This window comes from Thunnus albacares, chromosome 16, assembly GCF_914725855.1.
Source record: "Thunnus albacares chromosome 16, fThuAlb1.1, whole genome shotgun sequence".
Taxonomy (NCBI): Eukaryota; Metazoa; Chordata; class Actinopteri; order Scombriformes; family Scombridae; genus Thunnus; species Thunnus albacares.
The window spans coordinates 15,574,094-15,598,403 of NC_058121.1; the positions used below are offsets into that span (position 1 = coordinate 15,574,094).

Genomic DNA, 24,310 nt, shown 5'->3' on the forward strand with positions numbered 1-24,310 from the left:
GAAAAACCCGGTTTGTTTTCCAGAATTTTGCAATCAAAACTCGAACCACAGGTTGTTGATGTCATGTTCATTTTGCATCATCTTGCTTCACACCACCTCACTTGCACCAACATTTCTGATTTTACACATGGAGAAACAGAAATACAGCTCCTTCAGTCTCTTTCTTTGCTAGGGAAAAAGAAAAAAAACAGATCAGCCCTTCAAAAAGCATTTTGAAGCTTTACTGAAAATCTCCTTTGTGGGAGGATTTCAAGTCGTTTATCTTTTGATAACATAAAAGAGTATTCCAACTCCTTATCGAGGGAAAGATGAACATTTAAATTTCCCTTTTTGTTCAAAAACTACTCTACCTTGATTAGAGTAAACATTTACATGTATTTGTTGCCTTGTCCCCTTAGCTGCGTAATATGCCTTCAACTCCTACATGACATTATCCTTTGATTCCTGTCTAAATTTTAAGTTAACCAGTTTCAGTTTAGCAGCTTTATTAGGAGACAATTCTGCTTTATTATGGAAAAAAAAAAAAAGTGATGTAAACTGGATCCTCATCGTCACTGACTGAATTTTACATAATGGAGAAATGGGAATTTGTTCTTTCTAAAAACACCTCATCAATACAAGAGAAAGGAAATGTCGTCCTTACACCTGGGCTGATTTGTAAACAGCTCCAGTTTCACTACCTGCACTGATTTGGTTTGTTACGCCAGGTTTCTTTCACTCAAGATAAATAATCAGGCATCACTCTTTCAAGGTTGAGTGCAATGGAATTAATCACAGAAAATATCAGCATGGTAGGATCATCTTTCAGAGTCTAATTATAGTATTGATTTGACTTGATCAAACAAAGAATTAAGAGCAAACAGGTGGAGGCTGCTCAGCCTCGCTGCATTACGATGTCAGAACTGGTGGATGCGTTTTGAGCCTTGTTTCGTGCCACATGGTTGGTATCTGTGCAGTTAGTGTTGATCAGGGCAGTCAGGTGAAGCAGCTGGATGGAGAGATGGATGGATGTCATGCTCTGAGTCCATGAGTGACATCTCTTGAGGAATTGCACTTTGTCTCTGGCTGCATGCAGTCTCCAGAGCAAGGTCTGACTGGCTCTGAGTCGATGGAAATGGTCTTCATTCTTTGATCTGCAGTGAAGAAAAATGAAGAAGACACTTAATAAGTAAGGAGAAAACAGCACCACAAGCTAATGTCACCTCATGGAACCGTTCGTCAGCTGGAGCACATTGTCCAATAGCAGTTACACTTCACCTCAGTGACCACGCCTGCAGCAATAGTGGAGCCTATGTAGCGCAGCATGAAGCGGCCGAGTTCCTTGTAGTCTTTGTAAAGCTCTAATGACACCGGCCTCTGCGTCTGGATCTCCACAATGGCATTCATACCCTTCCCTAAACACCTTAAAAACAGGCAAGACACACAGTAAGTAAGCATAACACGCTTTTAATGATGTAGAAATTAAAATGAGCACGCTATAGTACAGCAGCACTTTAACACTTTAAAAAGTTGTTGAAGACCAACTCTTCATGACTGGAGAACACATACACATTCAATAAAATTCTGATGTGTATATTATCATATAAAATGCCATATAATGCCTCCCCCAACACTCACTTTGGTTTCTTCTTGAGGACTTCACCACTGCTCTTATGTAGAACACTTATCAGTTTCCTAATAGTGGCCGGCTCACTGACTGTCTGGTAATGCAACAATACCTGTACACAAACACACACACACACACACAGTGCCACAATGAACAAATATGCACTTACAGTGATACAGAGAGAGTTGTTAGCTTGTAGATACATAAAACAAAAAAGTGTGTGTGTAAGATAGAGAGAGAGTGTGTGTGTGTGTGTGTGTGTGTGTGTGTGTGTGTGTGTGTGTGTGTGTGTGTGTACTTACTGGGAAACCTTGTGTGATGGGGACCTCGATATTGAAGAGGAGGATCCGGGCTCTGAATCGGGTGCACACTCGAATAGGCTCCTTGGGATCACAGAACACACAGCCGACACTGCAAGGAAGCAGTTGTCACTTATACAGCCAAATATGCACACTCCAACCACACAGACATCACCAGTAATAATATTTAAAGCTAAACAAGCCTTATAGCTTATATTAACCCAAATAGTGGCAAAAAAGGGTTTACTTGATCTTGATGATGTCCATGCCAGTGACCGTCAGGCTGACATGATCTCCTGCTGCAGCCCAGTCCAAAGCCTCGTCATGCAGCGTGATACCTGTAGTGGAGATAGACAGAGTTTAGGTCCTCCAGCTGCCACATGATGGCAGCATTCATCACCAATCACTTACTCACTCACTCATCACCCACACTCACAAAAATGGCATTTCATACACAGGTGTCATTGAAGCATGAACATGTTTTTCACTTAAAGAAGAAAAACTAACTGTACCCTTATTTAATTTAAATGTTTTTATTGATGTTGTATTGTAAGTGTATATGTGTGTTTTCTTTTGCTTCAGCTCATCTTCCTCTTGCAATTGATTTTCCTTTACTGGTTATAGGAAAATGTCTTGTCTGGATGCTGAAAATAGCACAATGGTGGTGTCTTTTTTAAAGTATTTCCACCTGTGTAGTGGGTGTTTAAGTAAGCCAAGTAGCATTATTGTCAGCACATGAACAGTTATATCTGGTATAGACAGTGACAGGTTTGGAGGCACAGATTGAATATAATGCTGCAGCAGATATATTTCACTACAAATTGGTTCTCAAGAAGGATTTGATTTATTTTAAACTGTCTTCATAATTAATTTCAAAACAAGGTTTTAGAGAATTTTTGAGCATCTTTTCCTGCTGTAAGAAAAATGATCTGTGTGCCACATGAAAATGCAAACTGAAGTACCAGCCACAGTGTCAAACTAACACATCAGTGCATACCTTTGACAGTGCATGTTTCATTGGGGGGCATAGCCAGTATTCTGTCTCCTGTCTGAATATAACCAGCCTCGATCTTCCCTGTAACACAGAAGCCTGAACCCTGGTCTGCGGAGAGAAAATGGCGACATCAGCAATTTCTTAAATTAAAAAAGGAGAAATGAAAAGGGGAGAAATGAAAAGGGACACGCACAGAATTACATAAACAATATGTGACAGTGACTTTACCTTTGAATACATCAGAGACACACAGTCTGAAAGGTTTGTCCACAGACCTCTGAGGGGCTTTGAAGGCATCTTTAGAAGATAGAGAAAAAAAAAGAAGACAGAAGAAAAAAGAAAAGAGGAAGAGAACCATGAGGACCGGAAAGGCTAGTAAATATTATGAGAAGCCCGGTGAATCATTTTCTCTGGTACTGGATGAATTATGCAATAGATGTCTTGGCGGTGTTGGGTGAATGGGAAGGTGTGTCCAAACTTTTGACTGGCACTGTATGTTCTCAAAACTCTACTGAAACTATAAATCATTTCCTCCTATTTATCCATAAGTTACTCTGTGCTGTAATGAGTCATTTTGAAGTGATAGTACACACAAATGTTTTGACTATCTAACCCCAACATCCTGTGGGCTTTTTACAGGTTGCTGTGAAAGAGCTGTGAAATGCTACAATTCAGTCGGTAACAATGGCTTCTAGTAGTGACTTTTACAACGGAAAAAAGAGCATAATTACCGTCTCTGCTCATATGCTCAGCATATATACACATACATATACAAACACACATATATACACATACATATACACACACACATATATACACATACATATACACACACACACATATACATATACACACACACACACACACACACACACACACATATATATATATATATACACAAACACTAATAGTTCAGGCATGATATGGCTAAATAGGCTACTTCTTGTTGAGCTACCAGGAAGGCAAAAGCAGTGTGGAGTGTGGAACGTACAAAAAAACCCACTGTACAGCAGAGAAGTGAAATATGCTGGAGTGGTTTGAGATTTTTTTATGACCGCAACCGCTATTCTCTCAAGTCTACAGGGTGTGTACAGTTTACAGTGAAACGTATGCATTTTCATTGCAATGGGTGATTTTTCTTTCTTTTTCAAGAGAAAAGCCTGTTAATATTCAACAATAGACTAGATGACAACAGATGGGTTTTTAATGCAGTGCAGTAAACATGCACAAACACCGGAAGGCTGCTCTCGTTACATCTCTTTACACAGTTGCAAGAAATCCATAACGAACATAGAGCAAAAATGCTGCTGGGTCTGAGTGTCAAAAAGCAGTGAACGCTTTGGGCAGCTTGATTCATGCCAGTGTACATTACCAATCTGCTCCAGCAGGCTGGGTCCTGAGTACCAAGAGGTGAGTTGTGCAACTGAACTCCTGGTGATGAGGTTCTCTCCTGACAGGCCGCTGGTGGGGATGTAAAAAACATCTGACTCCTGGAAGAACAGATAAAGACTGGATCAGACTAAACCCAACACGGAAAGCCAGGGAATACTTCTACTTAGCCAAAGAGATCAAGTAATCAACAGTTTGATTTACTGAAAACAATTTCATATCCATATGTCAAGATGTTGAGAGACTTGGTGCTAACCAACCTTGAATCCTGCTTGCTTGAGAAAATGGCCAAGTTTGGATGTGATTTCCTGGAAACGCTCTTGTTGCCAGTTTACCTGTGTGTACACACACACATAAAGGAAAAATACACAGACCAAGTTAGAAAGTTTCCCCTTCAGCACTGCTTTGATATGGAAATGTGTTAGCAACATGCCAGTGATTGTAGGAAACAAAAATACAATCTCTCAGTCACACACACACACACACACACACACACACACACACACACACGCAGGTCCCTCAGGCCTCCTGCTGTCTTGACAGAAAGGTTTAGGGACTTTCAGAAAATCTGAAAACCAACAGAACGGGTCATTTTATTACAGTCCTCAATCTGTGACTTAAATGGTATATATATATATATACCTATAATGGTATATTTTTGCTCTTCTTGAAACATTTGTGAATATTACTTGGATAATCCCTGCATAAGTGTGGTTAAAGGACTAATTACAGACTGATTCAGTGAACTCTCATGTTCTTAAAGCTCTGCATTTCACCAAAAAATAGCCACAAAGCAAGGAACAGATTGCTTTCAAATTATTTTCAATTCAGTGCCCCTGCAGATATGCATTGCCTACACAATTTGTGAAAATCAAAGCCTTCCTCACTAATTTGTGACAATAATATTATGTTAAAAGTCAAATTACTCATATTGTGTATCTGTAGTGTGAGCAAATAACGAGTCATCCCCCGGTGTTCAGCAGTGTGTTGCTGGTCTGACCTGGTCCATCTTGTTGACAGCCACAGCCAGCTGAATGACGCCAAGTGAACGCACCAACAGGGCATGCTCTCTGGTCTGACCACCTGCCTCGAAGCCTGCCTCAAACTCCCCTCGGCTGGCATCCACCACAAGCACCGCCACATCTGCCTGGAGAAAGAAACCAAGGGGGAAAGATAAAAAACATGTGCATCTGTTTCTGCCGAGGCAGATGTGAGCATCATGGTCACACACACATGCACACAGTTCATTAAGTATTTGGTAAGATATATTCTGATGGTTTAGTTCCTAAGTGACAGCGACTGGGAGGCTTAAGAGCAGAGTGTCATCTGTAACGTTTGAACGCATTTCCAGCCTTGTCAAACTATCACACATGGGGAACAATAATGTCCTCTCCACAGGTCCCCCATGTAATTATTTTTGTGAGTGAGATAATGGCTCATCAATATACCAACACTGAAGCATTTATTTACATAAAAGCATTTTTCAATACTTGAGTTTCAGCATTCATGTTCCAATAAAATTTTAATCTTGCATTTAAAGTGATGTGTCATTCTCAAAAAAAACATATCCAGTCGTATCTATTTTAAGCATGTACAAAACCGATCTGTACACATTATATATCACACAGTCAGCATTGCAGAAACTGTGACTTGTTTGTGACTCGGCTGTTTCCTAGCCCTGGATCAGGTACTTTTTAAATAAATGAGTGCATGCTTTACTCATTCACCTTCATCAGAAGAGTGACTGACTGACTCTTTCTTTCATTTGCTTTCAACAGAAACTCCTTAGTCACAACATGATCAGGCTAAACGTGAGGACAGTCATATGGCAAAAAGAGAAATTACATTAGAGCCCCAAAACAGAGACAGACAAGCACACCCATGCTTGCAAAAAGTCACCACCCAAAACCACGAAGGTTATTTCAAATCAAGTTGACGGGTGTGGTAAGCTGAGGTTATACTGAAGGAGGGAAAGTACCCTTTTAAGGGCATTGTAGACGATAAAGCCATTAATGCAGGCAAATTATACATTCAGAGAAAGAATCAAGATATCTGTGTAGTAATAACTGACATGGTGGAAACTAAAAAGTATAGAGTTGTGCATAAGGTGATGTATACCTCAGTAGAGATTCTGAGATTTCTTTACACCCTGGAAACTAGCTGACACCTTGCATGCCATTGTGAGCAATGTTGCAAAGCAATGAGCAGGAGTGCTTTATAGCAGCATTGGATTTTTTTTCATCAATGTGATGAAGTACCTATATACAGTATGTCAAATATTTAATTTGCTGGATTAGCCAAAACAGACCTTCATGTCAAGTTTTCAATTAATTTTCCAGATACCTTTCCATATAGCAATATATATAGATGCCATACTATTAAATTGCATATACCATGATAGAGGTTTTTATCCATATTGCTCATTGCTGATCTATTGGCTATGCACCTCTTTATGCACATTTTACATACTGTAGATCTAGAATGTCCCTTTGTTAAAGACTATCAAGAAAAGCACTGTATTTTTGTTTTACTGTATCATTACATGCAATAACTTTCTAACTTTTTTTTTCTTATCTGTATCATGTTATTCCTGTCCTCTCTGATCTGTTCAATGTGTTGCTGTGACACTTACATTTCACCTCGCGATAATTTATTAACTTATTAATAGAATATGTTTGAAAACATTGCATTTTCTTTCTATGAACCCATCATGCACCACATTTGTTCTTCTGAACTTAGCTACAAATATAATCCATGTCCACGTCCATTACTCACTTTTACCTTTGTGATGTTCTTCTTAAATATACCTACTACAATACTTGATACCTGGAGATTTGTAATTTAGGCTGGATTATATGCACAGTGCATGCAGGCTGCTTGAAGAGTTTAATGCTTTAAGGGGTGTTCAGCCCTCAAGAGGAATGTTTTATGTGGTATACCTGTGCAGCTCCTGTGATCATGTTGGGAATGAAGTCTCTGTGCCCTGGCGCATCCATTAGAGTCACCACTTTAGTGTTCGTCTCAAACTTGGTCATGCCCACATCCATTGTCACACCTCTGCAGCGAAACACAAATTATTGACTGACTTTTTTTATAACCATATGGGGAAAAAAAATGCATTTACAATGTACAGTATGTGATAGTGTCGAGAATTGACTCAAAGTTTCAGTTGTCTGTAGCTAGACTGCCGTATAAGGCAATGTTGATTTAAAGCCTCAATCTATTTCAGTTCAACAGCAACGTCTCCTAGTAGGGCGAGGCTCTCGATCAAATTCTGTACATATTACGCATTCGCTTCAGATGTTACTGATCAGCGAATATGCAATCCCACCCTAGTCACTTTCTGTTTCTCACGTATTTCGCTTCCGTTTCACTCTGGTAACAACAACAGAGAGGTGGCTTAACAGGGAGCCGAGATTTCATGATTCTGAGATTTTGTTAAGAGATTTTGTGTGTTAAAAAGTGTAAAGTCAATGTTAAAAGGTATTAATTAAACAAAAAATGTTTTGTTTGCCTTCCAGCTAGTGAAGGAAAGAGTTGGTTGTTCTAATGAACAACACAAGATGCACCAGACATTGGTAGGGCACCAGCCAAATGTCTGACTTTCAGGATTTGTTTATCAACCAGACGCACATAGCAGGAAGAGACTGCAGCTTGACAAGCTTTTTCACCATGGAAGTGTCCTTTAGCGAGACATTAAATCCCTGTCAGCTTCAGGGGAGTCACTGTTGCCAAACCTCTGACCTCTGCACTCTACGTGGTAAGGAATCTGACAGAGAATTTCCCATTGAATATCAACAGAACATCATGTATACATGCAAGTATATTTTCTGTGTAAATATACATTTACTGTGTATTTGTGTGTAGAATCGCGCTCAAAACGTACCTGTCCCTCTCCTCGCCGGTTTCATCCAGGACCCAAGCATAGGCAAAAGAAGCCTTGCCTGCCTTCTTTGACTCCTGTTCATACTTGTGCATGGTGCGCTTGTTGACGTTGCCCAGCAGATAAAGCAGGTGGCCCATTAGTGTGCTCTTCCCTGCATCCACATGACCTGCAGAGAAGAAGGGTATAATGTAATGATGCCATAGAGTTAAGGACAAAAAAAAAAAAAAAAAAGGAGACAGAGAAGCTCAGAGGGTGGGGAATGAAAGAGGACACTTAGGAGGGATGGAAGGAGGGATGAGGATAGAGAGAGAAACAGGGCGAATGTTGCAAGAATGATAAGGTAGTGGAAGGGAGAGAAGATAAGACATGGCAATGGGAAGCCACAGATGGGAGAAGGAAAGAAGCAGTATTACACAAGAGGAGTGAGGTAGACAGAAATGGGAACAAGGATGGAGGTTTTAGAGGGGGAAGGGAGAAGACCGTGGTAAAACGAAAGGTTTCATAGGCTGTGGGAAACTAGAATCATCTGCACTTCTGAAACTACAAAGTCACTTTTTTCTGTTGTAACTGAGAATGAGAAAAATATGATTGAGCAACTGCATTGTTCTGCAGTTCGACTCATTTACTATGATTAAGCTTAGACATACACCAAAGGAGGAGATTCAAAATCGAAAATGATTTCCAGACGTTAACATTGAAATATCAGACTGTGAATGGCAAAATCTGTGTGTAAATCCACTAATTTAAAAGGTTATGAGGGAAAAACCTAATCTGTTCACACCACATTGCAATGTGAGGATATTTTTATATGGATTTCATGCTTGCTGTTTTGAAATTTTGAAATGAATGAATGAATGACTAGATTTTGGAGGAGGAAGAGTTCCTGTGTGTAAAACTCAACTTTATTTTGAGACTGCAAGGAGCACACTGTTATTTTTTTTCCTGTTCCTGTATTTCTTAATATGTTAAAGACAAAATAAATAATAAATAAATGATATAAAATGACTGTTGAGCTTATAGTCCAGTGTCCAGCTAATGTTTGTAACACATCAAATATGGTACTATGTGTATTATGTAATATGTGTATTTAAATGTCAACCAGTGTGTACATGTGTTAAGAAATTCTTTTAAATGGTGGTGAAAGAGTGTGTTTCTTATCTGCTTGGTGCACCGATAATCAACTTTTGGATCCTCAGTAATTGTCATGAAACCTTAATGTACTTTAAAGTAAAATAAAATTAATTTGCGAGTGATTTTTTTGCATATTTCTTCCTACCTATAACCACCAGATTTAACAGGGGTTTGCCCCCCTGTCTCTTTTCCAGTTCAGCCTTTACATTGATGGTCTGCTTGGCTTTTCCAGAGCGGCCTGGAGTGGGAACTGGGGCGGGCTCATCTCCATTTGACCCTTTAGAAGGTGTCTCGGGACGTTTGGAGGTGGCCTCTGAAGCAGGTGTCGCAGTGGCGTTTTCGGGGCTGCCACCTCGACGTACTGAAGTGGTGACAACGCCGTTCTCCCCTGTGCTGAGGAGAGAATGTGAAAGATGATGGTGAAAGAAACACTTTCATGCAGCTTCTTGAAATTATTAGTAAATTAATTAGTGGCACTGAAGTATTCCCAAACAAGAAAGCTCAACTACAACAGGTGACCACACCCATTCAGTTTGAAATGTCAGCAACGCTCACCTACATTTACAATCATAACTATTTTTCATTTTAATGAAATTATTATCTTGCCCATTGCTGAATGATTTCCAATATAAACAGAGGGAGGAATTTCATCACATCTTACATCACTGTTTTATGAGAATGATGTGTGTTTGTGTGCAGATGTGTATACACAGGTACCTGGGAACATCAAAGCCCATTTTCTGCTTCTTGCCAGAGACGGTCATGCGGGCCACTTTGGGTACCACTTCAGAGTCCAGTTTATTGTGAGACACATCTCTGCTTTTCGCTACAGGGAACAGAGGAACTTAATGTACACTTGCTCACAAACAAAACTCATTCATGACCCACTGCAGCCAACAAGCATATTGTTTCATGTTTTCCAACATAATTAATGGAAATTACCTTCATTACAAGTTAAACGGTTTATCTGTGTTGGTTTACAATTGTTACCATCTCTCATAACCAGGATAAGAAAAGACTCTGATTTCCAGGAAGAAGATTTTTCACAAGCTGTTCTGACCCACAGCTGAGGACAGAATTATTACATAAAGGTCATCCAGATGCAAAAGTTTTCTCACTTTCAATTATCAGTTTACAGTGAGTGGAGCGGCCGCAGACTGAGCATTAGTCTACACGTGAGATTTGATCGTTGGGTTTCTGTTTTTCTGACTTTGGAGAGAAAACAGTTGTTGATAAAGGTTTATTGTGTAACCCTGCAACATCAGTGTGTTCTTCTAAAATGACTAACTCCTACACATTTGTTGTAACATTGCTTAGATCTGCAAAACAGTAACAGAAAACACAGAAGCTTGTTCAACAATGCACACAGCTGTGCCACTGACTAAGGCTTCTTGACTATATTACTACAGGATACTGTTTATGACTGTTCTCCTGATCACAGTTGCGTGCTTTGCTGGCATATAAAGTATACATTATTAAGTGTGAGAATATGATGCCATCACTTGAACTCTGAGCATCCTCTATCTGTGTGATTGGTAAATTATATTCTGCAGCAGTGAGACTTGTTGAGGTCATCGCTTTGTCATCCCAGTCGCAAATGGCCACCGGTACCAGTCATATCAACCTGCTACTGATTCATTTAGACTGGGCTGCACAGCCAAGCCAACTGCACCCTGCGTGCATACGTGCATGTGTGTAGCACTGACATCCTGGCTCACAAAGGGTTAATTTCAGAAGTGGCCGTTGCCTCCTGTCTCCACGTAAATAGAGCAGTGTGACACAGCATTTCACAGAATGATTCTTTTGAAAAGGTGTCACCTCAGCAAAGTGCACGGCTAGAGGTGAATGTGTGTATCATCAAATACACACGCACATTCACACACAACTGATTAAAGAACTTGCACACATTTGCACTAAGAGACATCCACAGCAAACAAAAAACCCAAAAATGATCGATTTGTAACTACTTGGAAAAGTGGAGCTTGTCATAAAATGTAATTTCCAGCAGTTTTCTTTAATGTATTTTTTGGGTTTGTATCAAAACAGAACAAACTCCCACACACTGTCCTCATGCAACTTAATTTATTGCACAATTGCTTTCCCAGGATCGTTACTCCCTTTGAATGTTTGTCTTCTAAAACTTAAAAAAAAATGTTATTCTTTACCTTATATCTTTGGTTAAGAAAGTGCATTTTTTAAATGATACTAATCCCTTTTGTGTGCCCCTACAGTATATGTTTCATGCAGTTTATTCATCATAAAAAAAATACCCTGAGGGAAAATGAGTGGAAAGGAGGTGTGATTCAACAGAATTATTAATGGACTTTCTCTAACCCAGCATTCACTAAATGACTGGCTCTGCACAAGAGAAAAAGTCCCTCTCATTCTGAAACACAGATACACAAACCAGGCGACTTGCTGAACTCTGAAGACAACTTTTTTTTCTTAAAAAAGTAATGACATGATGTGACACAATCATCCACATCTGTTCAAAAGGTGGACAACTGAGGCAAAGCTGCATAAAAGATGTCATTAAAAACAAAAGTTATAACTTACAGAAACTGCTAGCTATATGTAAGAAATGACAATAGATAAATCTAATTCTATATAGAAATTTCCCAACTATTTGTACATGTGATGGGTGAACTCAACCAGAAAGGGACACCTTAACACAAATTATTAACACCATTATCATCATTGAAATCTGCATCATTATTATGGTATCTGTCCTGCAGTTAAGCATCAACATGAGATGGAAAAAGTACTCTCTGGGGAATTTTGGTTCTTCCTGCAGCTGGCAGCTTTTCTTGTCCCTACTACAGTGACGTGGAGGTTTCTGCCACCTGTGTTGAACAGGACACCAGCTTGCAATCCCCTTTTAGGGAACATCAGCTGTGAAACAAATCATTTCATTAGATCAAGTAAATATAAAAAGCTAATGAATGACCAGCTAATTAAACCCAGTCCACTCCCTGTTTACCTTTAAATAACATCAAAAATAACCCACAACCTTAAAAAAACAACCATCTACATCAGTGACATATAATTAGGTTTTCTTTAGAATCTTCAGCTCTCTATTTTAACCCGGGGTAAAACAGACAGGCACATCCTACTCAACTCCCCCAAGGTCTCAGGTAATAAACAACCCTCTTTTTAACTACCAGACATGTTGCTCTGTCAAAACACTTTAATACCTTTGCAAACAACTGACTTGCCAGATAATTTTTTTTGGGCTACCCTGAGGGCAGCACTGGAAGGGCGGCCTGAGAACAGCTACACAGTGCAATCTGATTTTAAGGCTTGGAGCAGGATGTCTTCACACTGTTTGTACTGGCAGGCAAACAGTTGGCGTCCTCCCATCCAGGATTTCTCTGGTATAGGAGACCCTTGCAGTGACTCAATGAGTGAGTCATCTGTACACCTTAGCCTGAGGGCCCAACTGAGCACATTATAAAGAGGAGTCCGCCCAGGATATGCAAATAATCAACCCCCCCCCCCCATCCAAATACACAAAAGTTTGGAGGCAAAAGTGAATTCACAAGGGTTGAAAGAGAAGGTAATGGGCTGTGGTGAGGTGGCTGTGCAAGTGAGAGTCAGGTGCAGTGTGAGAAATGGAGAAAGATCAACAAAAACTAATTCAGGGCTGCAACTAACGCTAACTTTAATTATTGATTATTCTGACGATTATTTTCTCGACTGATCAATTAATCATCTATAAACTGTCAGAAAACGGTTAAAAATGCCTGTTACAATGTCTTAGATCCCGAGGTGATGTCTTTAAATGTCTTTGTCATGTTTGTTTTCGTCTGATCAACAGTCAACAGAAAAGTTTCAAGTCCTCATTTGAAAAGCTGCTTGGCATTTTTCCTAACAAAAAAAATATATATATAACTAAAATTGATCAATTGTCAAAATAACTGCATATTAATTTTCTGTCAATTGATTTATCATAACTAGGTAAATACTCATTAACTCCCTTTATTGTCATGACATTAAAAAGTGAGATCTGGAAATAAAATTTTGATCATGAGGCTCCCTGCCACTTGAGGCCGCTAAAGGCTGTGAAAGACTAAGAACAATTTTAGACTTGAGTCACAACTTCATGGGCCTAATGTTGGGGGAAAAAAGGGGACAAACCATTTGCAGCAAACAACTATTATGTGACTGATTCAAGTACTGTCTACACCACGTCTGTGTAGTTATTAACAGTTAGCTGTTAGTTTGGTGCACCTCATGCTGTCAAAATGTAGTTTCACAATTTAAAGATAGTCAGCCCTATATGTAGGTTTTAATACCAGCTTTAATACTAGGATACATCCAGTGATTTCACCACTTACAGCAGCATACGTTCCAACAGAGAGGATGGAGCTATCACTGAAAAAACCTGGTTTATATTTATAGAAATGGATGACTGCATTTTGGCTCTCTCTGGTGTATAGTAGCTTATTTCTGCTCTGAATTAAAAGAGCAAAACCATGAGTTAGACTTCTTTCACATTTGAAAATTGGAAGTAGACATGAATGAAAGTGACAAGGAAGGAAATGAGACTGCTGTTTGAAGAAAAGCTCCCTACCTGTCAGCCCTGTCTTAAGATTAGTCACACACCGACACAGTGTCAGTACCACCACTAAACATTTCATAAAATGACATTAAGATATCTCTCCCTCTACACCCACTTACTCTGCAGTCAACCTTGACTCATACCAAATACCTGAGAACTCTCACCTACTGTTTATAGATTTCAAAATAGAGATTTTTACGACCCATAAAACAACCTAATGTCAAGTAAAATGATGATTGATTTACATTGTTTATGAAAATAATTATATAAAACCCAGCTTCTGTGAGTAATGGTACATGACTGCAGTTCCTAAACAGGCAAGAAAAAGATTCAGAATCAGCAGTATGGGAAAAAAACAAAGTTTTCAGTGACTTGTAACAACGGAAGGAGCAAAACACTCGCAAGTTCTTGTGGACAGTAGTGCTGCACGATTACTCGTATTGAAATCTCAAATTTGAACATTTCTACATGTAATCTCTTTCTTACATGAAAATGATTCAGCTGCATTTGCACCAGCAGGGAGGCCGAGAAAACTATGACAAAGCCACCCGCTGCCTGGAGGATCCTACCTTTTGGAGTTTGGAGGAGAAAAAACGTCTGGGCACAAGGACTGACAGTGACAGCCTCCTTTACTGACAGGACAAGGCTTCAATATTTTGTGAAAAGGCTACAAGATTAGTTGTGTAACACGTCATTATCTCAATCATGTTTTCAACATGTGTCATCAAGCTAAATACGAAGCCATTTTTAACCCTTTGTGAACCACTAAATGATCAGAAACCCATGTACAACAAAACACAGAAGTCTTACTTCAGAGTTCCTATGCACATGAAAAACTTTGGGGGTCACGTTTATCGTTATAACGTTCAGCTTGTTGTATATAAGCAGTTTATTTTAGTGTGTCCTTTTGCTCTATGTCATGATGTTGCCTGTCTTGATGAAGACAAAAAATGCAATAAATGTTTCATAAAAAAAAGTTTCCCTACAAACTGTGGAAGAAAACTGTAAGTCTTCTACATTATGTTCAGACTTATTTCATCCAGAATTGTGCAGCCCTGGTGGATAGCGCCAAAGATGTCAGACCCCATGAACCCCATCATGAAGGCAAATCAACTCTGGAAGGAATTCACGATAAACACAGTTTGAGTGCTAAGCTGTGTGTAAAACTATATTGCTACTTTGTGTGCTATATTTACTCTAACGCATTTCATTTGAGAGTGAAACTTCTGAGTATAAAATTCATGTACTATATAGGGCGCAGAAATCCCCACAACAAAACAAAAATGTAGTGTGGGTAGTATTAACACTACCTTTTACAGTAAAAATCTAATAATCCACTGCTTTGCATTTGCTAGATGAGCGAATTACATGACACTACACCTGGAAGGCATGACGCGAGGTGATTCTGAAAATGCTCAAAATCTGAACCTAAACTCATTATTGTAACCTACTGCGTGTTTATTGTTCCATATATAAAAACAAATTAAGCCACAGCCCTGAAGAGAGGCCAAGCTTCCAACTTGAACATGCTTCAAAACAGATGATTCCAATATCCAAATTTGTACCAAGCTAAGACAAACATCTTCAAGAACATCCATAGTTACATAAGGTGCCTCAAGTGGTGGCTCTTGATTAAAAAACTCTTCTAAATATGTCTGCACTTCCTTTGATAAATTTGCACAAAAAAAAATATTGCTGTCACAGCAAAGGTTTTTGGATTTAAGCTGCAATTGCACAACATGCAAATAATAAAAGGAACTTGAGTGATTTCTAACGCCACTTCGTGCCTGCTGCAAACTGTTTTATCACATTCCCTTTTGAGGACTTTTAGGATTGCATTTCTTACAATTTGAGAGCAGCTTTTTCCATTTAAACCATGAATGAATCTTTCTCAGCCTGTTTTCCACTTTACATATTGCACCACAACAAAGCAGTAGCAATAATAGCATGTAAGTCCAAATGCATACGCTTTCTTTTGACCACTTAGTGAGTAAAATGGTATTTTCCAGTGTTGGCACCACATCACAACAAAACAATGTTTGTGCAACATGTACGCCTTGCAAAAATGCAGAGCCTGTAAAGACAAAAAAATGATTTGATCTGTCAAAGCCTTTGACAAAGCTGTGAAAGCTGAGAGACATGATCAGATTTTCCTACGTAGGTGGTGTAAGAGACACACAGAGAGTAAGATGATCACCCGCTGTGTCGAGTCGATGTGTGCTCGGGGTGACATTTTCTCCAACAGTGCAGCTTCCTGCTGAAACCCACACACTGGCTCGCCTCAAGAGTAAAGGACAAAACAGTTGCTGGACAAACCCCCTTGTTAATGAGACACTTGTTCATTTCTAGACTTTCACAGAGTAAAATCTAAAACTACTGCAGATCACATCTTCACTTATAAAAACAGACAACAACATCCCCAATAGAACTCATTATTTCCAACCATCATAATGCTCCAGAGACTTCATGTACACTGAGGAACCAGTTTGACTTCTAATGTTTGACTTGTCATCATTACCACTATCTGCCCTTTATTATCTATCATTTCCCTCAGGCTCACCAGTTTATGTTTGACAGCCTTAGGGTCTAGTTCAATCAGCTTTCTGCACCTGTATAGGGTTTACTGACATCCAACCTAAAGCCTACTCCTTTACTCAAAGGCTGATCTCATCATTAAAGACAACAATGAGGCAGTGCACGAGAATGACTAAAAAGAAAGGAAAGTTTGACATCAGACATCAGAAAGTTTGACCCTTATCTTTTCCACCTGTCTCAAAACTATAGCAGTGTCCTGCCGCTAACTGTAGAAAGATTACCGGTTTTTAGGGTTGACAAGAACGCACGTAAAACTATGTCTTACGGCTGCTGTTCATACATATTGTTATCAATCTAACCTCGAAACTGTCCTTGTTTTATCTTAAGTGTTAGAAATTCATTCCTTTAATCACAAGATTCACCATTCAAACCAAAACCAGTGACTCACTCTAAAAATGTGAGATGCCTTAAGAAACTTTGGCCTAACCCCAAAAAACTGCATACACTGCACCAGATACATAATGCAGTTATTCTGAATAGTTATATAGCGTACATATATGCTGTCGAGCAGTATTTTCACTTATTTTGTAGAATCAGTTAAACGAAAACTATATTTTTTTTACACTCAGACACACAAATGCGCACACACACACTGAGCCAGAAAGACACGCCCAGACAGAGGTGCACTCAGAGTACATAAATTCAGTTATCTTTATTTCAAAATATGACAAATTAATCTCTGGCAGTGTGTGATGACACACCCAGTATAAATCAAACACACTTGTACTTTACATCGTAATATTAAAAGGTTTGTAAGAGCAAGAAAAAGATTTTACCTCAGGTCTGAAGGCATTCATTTGAACTCATTCATTAGTTACAGTGCTTGAGCTAATATTTAAGTAATTTCAATAATGTGAAACAACAATGAAAAGTATTCACTTGTCTGTCTGTGTGAGTGCGTCTGTATGCACGTGCATGTGTTCTCGCTCCCTCATGGGAAAAACTCCAGGTGTCCTCTAAACCAAAATTTCTACTCTATGATCTCAAACACAGGCAGCCGTAAACCAGTACAATGGTTAACTGATCCATATTCCAATAGCTGCAGCACACCTGCAAACAAAATCAACCTCTTTTTCCTCTTTTGAGATGAGTTTTTTTGCAGCTCAAAACTAGAAAAGAGGCCATGCCAAAAGAGACATTAATTTTCCCTAGCTAAGATTAAACTACTTTACTGTCATACAAAAATGTGAATTAAAAGCCAACGGCTGTCTATGCATATAAAAATAAGACTCAAATTTAAAATGTAGAAAAAATGTTAACTGTGTTAAATGAGAAAAAAAACATTCTAAAAGTTCTTAAAACATTCATTGTCCTGAAAGTTACTTAGCTGCAACCATTTTCAAGCTGCCAGAGTAACTGAGTAGTTCATTTTTTTTTGTCCTGTTTGACTCAAACATAAGCAGTAGCAACAAAAGAATTGTGTGTTTTATAAAAGAAGAGATACATAAATGCTGTAGTGGGACACAGTTTAAAACACTCATGAGGACTGATAACCCTGAGTGCTGCATCTCTTTGTGTTAACGCCAGCTGGTAGACTAAATGTCACCAAAAAGCTCTGAGGTTCTCATCTGTAGTGAGTCAGTTTAGCACCAAGCTGGATGCCGCTGATATAAGTGCTTTTTATTTCCTCTTGTCTATCTGGTGAAAGCCTTTCTCTGATTAGCACGGACAATGTCGTCAGGTGACGGTGTGTCAAAGCGGAATGGTACAATCGGCGTGAGCGGGGTTTGCTGCTCTTTGCATTTGTCCTGTTGGTCCTGCGATTTACAGAGGAAGGCCTGGTGACTGCTTCCTGTCCTCTGACCTCTTATTTTAACCTTTGTTATATTTCTCGTCCTCTTTTGTTGTCTGCGGCTCTGAATCGACAAAGTTATTGCAAATATCGATGGGGGTGCAAAAATAGAAGGATCCAGCCCCGAGGCGACTGGAGTTGGAGAGGAGGGTGAAGGGAGATCGCTGTCGAAGTGACGAGGGCCCACTCCGTGTGACTGGGCCATGAGCGTACTCAGATCAATAGTCTGGCCCAGCTTGGGTGGCCTGGAGTTTTCGTGGTATAGTTTGTGGTCGAGCTTACGTTTTGTCCCACCCTCTGTAGCACTCTCTACCAGCACACCAGCCCTATCTGGTTTTGCTGGTGAAAGGAGCGAGGTGAGGGAGTACTGTGACCCATTTGAGGTGGTTGAGGTTTTGCCTTTGTGTTCAGAAGACAAGTGTGACAAAGAGAGCAACTCAGAGAGGCCAGGTGGTTGTTTCACTGCGTTTGCTAGAGGTTCAGTGCTGCGGGGTTGAGGGGAAGCTAAGGAACTCTTGGTTTGATGCTGACGTGCTAGCTGAGACAGTGAGACAGCCCCACCTATGCATGGAGGAGTAATGTTGGTTAAACTAGAAACAGGGAGAGTCTTTGCTGGTCCTCCAGTGCTCTGTGACTGAGACTGAATGTGTGGATTCCTGTTATGATGCTGTGAAGCCAGCTCAGACAACGAGAGCTGCTGTGCTGGTGCATTCATACCCTGGCACTTTACAGAAGTGGTGTTACTATGGGGACTAGGGAAAGAGTTGCTGAGAGTTGGGCTGCGGTTTGAATGTTCCTGGATTAAATCAGCCAACGATGGGCTTCCCTTAGGATCAGCAATTGTTGCTTTGCTTCCAGTCCCAACTCCCACTGAGAGCGGATTGCTCTGGAGGACAGAACTGAGACTCCCGAACCCGGGAGGAGGAACCAGAGAAGAGCTTACAGTTGTTACTTTGGGTTGGTTTATTGACAGACTACTAAGTGAAACTGAAAGGAGGGAGGGAGCTGAGCTGGGAGATGCTGAAGACATATTTAAAGACGCCAACGTTCCCAATGAAAGATTGTTATTACATATGAGGGACGGAGGTGTATTAGGTCCTATGGTGAGAGCACTTAATGAGGGAACACTTAAACCTCGCCCCATGTCAACTACTCCTGACCCTTTATTCTTCTGCTCATGCTCAGACATGAGCTGTGCCAGACTGGTACCACTGCTAATGCTTGGCGCAGCACTTTGACAAACAAAATTTTGACTTTCAGAGCTGTTAACCACTTTGTCAGCCTTAAGTTGAGATAAGGGATCACGTGAGTCTGGTGTGGTTAGTGGCGAGTGAGGTTGTGTGTAATTGCACCCATCGGTCTGGGGTTTATGTGCCTTGGATGTATTGTCTATGTGAGAAGCAGACAAGCAGGCTCCTTACCTTACGAAAGCCAATTGCAGTTGACGAAAAGGAGTGACAGGAGTACCACAGAGCAGATGGGATGAAACGGCAGATGAATCATACCATAAATAAGGGGAAAAGAACAGAAAGAAGGCATTTTGTTAAACATTTGCATTTGTATGACTTAAATGTGTCATCCAACAGTGAATAGTGACATTTTTCATATTCACATTACTGATGAACATTAACTAAAATATTCTTCTGAATGAGCGTCTTCAGGAGCATCCACAAATATTCAGTCAAAAATAGCATGATACCAAGCTATATCTCAATCATTCTTCAGTCTATTCTGCTATAGTCCAGTTCTTATGTTTCTTAACCCAGGTAAGGCTCTGAACATGCTTTATATCAATGCCTTAATAGAGTTACAAAGTGGAAAGAGCCGTTTTTGGCACCCCTGGTTTCAGAGGTAAAAATCACATTCACTTCTCACTTCTACAACTTGGATCAGCTTGAAACTCTCCCGGTTAAATCATCAGCACAAAAGATGAGCCAACTGTGTTAGAAAATATCTTGTTCTTTGAAAAAAGTCGAAGGTACGAGCCTTTGTAGGTTTCAAGGTAGAAATAACTACAACTCCCATGGTGCATTTCGGCGAGAAACATCCAATCAGGAGCTTAAAATTCTGTTACATGAGCCACTGACAGCAGGTGGAAGCTAAAGATTCTGGTGTAGTAAAAACTGAAAACACAATCTGCAGCTTGAGTCAATTCACTTTTAAATTCTGGGTCAATCATGGGTGACTTCAGAAACTATGGCCCTGTGTTTTGTTCTCAACTGCAACAACAAAGCATTTTTGAAATTGCTCCTCTGACTGGTCTCTTCTCAATGGCAACGGCATGTGTATTCAGACCAGTCAGTCATCGGGTCAGCTATCGAATTATCTAGATTCTTATACTTCTTGTAAAAATAATGTATCACTTTATTATTAAACATCTGTAATTATGATAGAGAAATGGGAGATGTTGAAAAACTTTTGACTGGCTATATGTGACTATACTGAAATGAAACTGTTGAGCAGTTGATACAAATCCACCTGACCTTATTTTGTGTACAATAAACTCAGTCTATACTGTAACCAGGTACTTAAAAAACTCAAAATTGTGAACCAACTGAATTATCTGAAACACTTGTTCAGATCCTGTGTTGTATTTGGTAAATAACTGGAGAAAACCTTTAAATGACACTGACAAACATTCGCCTAACACACTATTACAGTGGACGAATCAAGAAAAACAACTTCAGATCAATAAAATTAACATCATTTTGATCCACTCCAGGCGTACCTTTTTCAATCACGGCCGCTTGTTTGGTTCTTTGTGGAAGTGGTGCTTTCTCTTGGCAAACTCTCAGTACAGAAGCTGTCTCCTCAATGGTAGTTTTGGCAACTGGGGCTGTTTTAGTGTCTTCAGACAGGACTGCATCCAGTGCCCTCTGTGGATCGAATCCACATTTTATGGCTGCCTGGCTCAAGACTGAGTCTGACACTGCATCTCCCAGCACAGCCCGCATATGGTCCAGACAGGAGTACAGCTTTGCTACAGAGTACAACACACATGTTTGATGCAGACATTATATTTGTGGCCCAGGAAACAGAAACGATTAATAAATAATAATAGTAAAACAATAAATAAGGAAAGTATACAGCTACTCATTCAATAAGATCTTGATGTCAGATGATCTCTGTCATTTGTATACGACTGCATGGACTTGATGATGTTACCTTGATCAAGAGGGTCAAGATTGTGGCTGACAGTAGGAGACATAGGAACATCCTCATCTTCATAATCTTCCTCCTCTAAAGGCTCCTCCCTTGGTGCTTGCCTTTCTTGACGTGAGTAGATGAACTGATTTGCTGTATAAACCAAAACCGTCATAACTCAGTGGCCATGAGAGATGTCTGGTAAATGCTGTATGAAACTGTCATTTGATCACATCATTATTGGCATCTAGCTGTGAGGTTGCAGATCGCAACCAAATGAATACACCTCCCCTCCCCCTCTCCCTCCCCTTCTAAGCGTGTAGGAGAACCTACAATAGCCACAAAAATCGTGAAAAACATGAAAGGCCCTCTCTAGAGCCCGTGTTTGGTTTGACCATTCTGGGCTACTGTAGAAACATGGCAGTGCAACATGGCAGGCTCCGTGGAAAAGGACCCGCTCCCTATGTAGATATAAAGGGATCATTCTAAAGTAACAAAAACGCAACAATTCTTACTTTCATGGGATTAAACACTAATTAAAACATACTTATGAACATTGTATTCCACTTCTGTCAAGTCTGTCTCGCAAGATGCAACTAAATCTTACATACTGGTCTTTTAACAAAAAACATGTATAAAAAAAAAACAAAACAAAACAAAAAACAACTATTTTTTCATTAATGTTACAGAAGCAGCTATTGTTGTTATTGGCATTAATGTTATCTCTTTATCAGAAAACATACATACTTGTTGATGACACTTTAAATTGTCACAAACAGTAATTATGATGATACATATACATGCTTTGAGAATCCTTCTTTCACTGATACCAACCTGTTGCTGGTGATATACAGTAATCATCATCCACAGATTGTCCATACATGTCATCATCTTCAAAGTCTAGAAAAAAAGAATGTAACTGAGGTTTAAATGTGTTCCTTGTCTCTTATTTACACAAACATACAAACGTGTTAAATACAGGTGTTGTAAAGAGAGCGTCTTTTGTGACAGCTGTCATTTTGCCTCGTCAGCTACTTTACAGAATGCATAACAAAGTGTAAGCTGGCAACCAGGTAATTTTCTATAATTACTTAGCTGTAGATTTGACAAATTTGGAGGCTTAAAAAGTTAATAAGGTGATGAAATGTCAGTATACCGAATCAAACAATCAGTTATAAGCCTGAAACATTTCTCACAGAACAGTGGTAAGTTAGCACGCTAGCTCAGCAGCTAACGTTAACCATGATAAGTGTAAACATTGGCTACATTATTAGTTGCAGACACATCCTATCGGGTTTAAACATTATAACGTTAGCCTGAAAGACTGTGTATATAGTTATAGACTAGTACTGTGGTGCAATTTAGCTTGTGCTAGGTGCCAACTGACACGACTGCAATGTTATCTTGCCAGCTAAACTAAGCTAACGTTAGCTGCCAGAGCTACAATCAACAACAGTGAATTTTAGCTTCGCGGCTAACTTAACTACTTCAGCAGGTTGAGGCCTTGCCATGAGGTTTAAAAGGTTACCAACACCTAGTTAACGTTATCTACCTTCATCGTAGTTGTAACCTCGGACATTTCTGTGCCGAGACATTTTTGCTTATGTGTCTTCTCTGGGACCCAGCGTAAATGTTTTTCGGCTCACAGACAGTTGTGACATGTGTGTGTGTCACTGCTCGGCTGCCATTGCTGCTGCTGCCGCTGCTGCGTGAAGTTACAGCAGTACGGACGTCAGTTTTAATTCTGCAGCCTAGGAAATAATTGAAATAAAATCAGAAAGACAGTTTTTATTTCACTCATGTTTTTTGTCTTTTGTTTGATGGTGCACTATCTAGTCATTAAAATAAAATGTAAGACTTGCTTGCGGACTATTTTTTTTTCTCTCGCCGATGTAATTTCCTGTTGCAGTTCGACCAATGAGGCCTGAGATCAGATGTCCGACATAGACATGTTTGTACATCAATATACTCAACAAGCTTCACGTATCGCGCGCTGCATTGCACGCTGCCTGACCCAGTAACTGTCTCCCAGTCAGTCGGTGTGTGCAAAGCCGATCATTATCAGCAACTAATGGGGGGGCGGGGGGTAAAAGTGAAACCTTAAACGCACCATATAATCTTACCATAAACTAACTGGGGCCTGACAGGAAGAGAGATAACTTATAGAAGTATTGAGCAAAATGGAGACCAGCTTGTGATAAGTGTCACTGCCTTACCTGACACAACAATAACACAACTGAACCAGTGAAAACCATGAAAAGGATGATGATGTTGACGATGATGGTAGAATTTTGATAATAATCATAATGGTAATTATGAGATGGATGATGAAGATGATGGTAGTGGCAATTTTGATAAATTATGATAACAGTTATTATGGTTGCATATTACCTGCAAACAGTCAGACACGTTGCTGTTTTATAATCTGGGAAACAATTCATAATAATGATAATTAGGACTTATTTTTGTGAAAGAGGAAGCACAATATCGCAGATGAACAAGGACAAAATGGCAAAGTGTTTTCTTCCTCTTTGCACAGCCTTGAGAAAATTATTTCAGTTTAAGAGGTCATGAGCAGTGCACTAAGAGAAGGAGTCTGCCAGCACAAAATACACATACAACTTTCAATCTCACCTATTATCTTGGGGTGTGAATGTCTAAACCATTTTTGTCAAAGGTTATGCCCTATGGTTAGAGTGCGAGGTTACTAACCCACTTCGTGCAATGAGTGACATCACTTTTTCCTACCAACTTTATACCACAAGAAACCTATAGCCTGTCTTCGACAAAGGGAAAACAAATGGTTGTTTACTCCTGTGTGTGCTTGTGATTGTGCATTCACAAGCTATCTATGACTGAGTCTTTGCATGTACTTAATAGTCACAAATATGCGTGCAGGTGTATGCATGTGTG

General features: G+C 39.7%; 1 protein-coding gene across 2 annotated transcripts; it reads right to left on the bottom strand.

The window, feature by feature from the left end:
- Positions 1 to 52: 52 nt before the first annotated feature.
- On the bottom strand, positions 53 to 23,187 carry hbs1l (HBS1-like translational GTPase). 2 transcript variants are annotated; one of them, XM_044376247.1, is made up of 18 exons: positions 22,950 to 23,149; positions 22,232 to 22,297; positions 21,419 to 21,550; positions 20,982 to 21,233; positions 10,023 to 10,131; positions 9,451 to 9,698; positions 8,175 to 8,340; positions 7,228 to 7,345; positions 5,289 to 5,435; positions 4,549 to 4,623; positions 4,272 to 4,389; positions 3,128 to 3,196; positions 2,903 to 3,007; positions 2,153 to 2,243; positions 1,909 to 2,017; positions 1,618 to 1,718; positions 1,258 to 1,402; positions 53 to 1,133 (listed from the first exon to the last, which is right to left on the bottom strand). In XM_044376247.1, exons 1-18 carry the CDS (start codon positions 22,990 to 22,992, stop codon positions 1,122 to 1,124), a joined length of 2,106 nt encoding a protein of 701 aa, XP_044232182.1. In that variant the 5' UTR covers positions 22,993 to 23,149; the 3' UTR covers positions 53 to 1,121. The 2 variants fall into 2 exon arrangements, with proteins under 2 accessions (XP_044232182.1, XP_044232183.1); XM_044376248.1 differs by lacking the exons at positions 53 to 1,133; positions 1,258 to 1,402; positions 1,618 to 1,718; ... (9 more) ...; positions 9,451 to 9,698; positions 10,023 to 10,131 and adding an exon at positions 17,089 to 19,669 and having other exon boundaries at positions 22,950 to 23,187.
- Between the last annotated feature and the right edge of the window lie 1,123 nt (positions 23,188 to 24,310).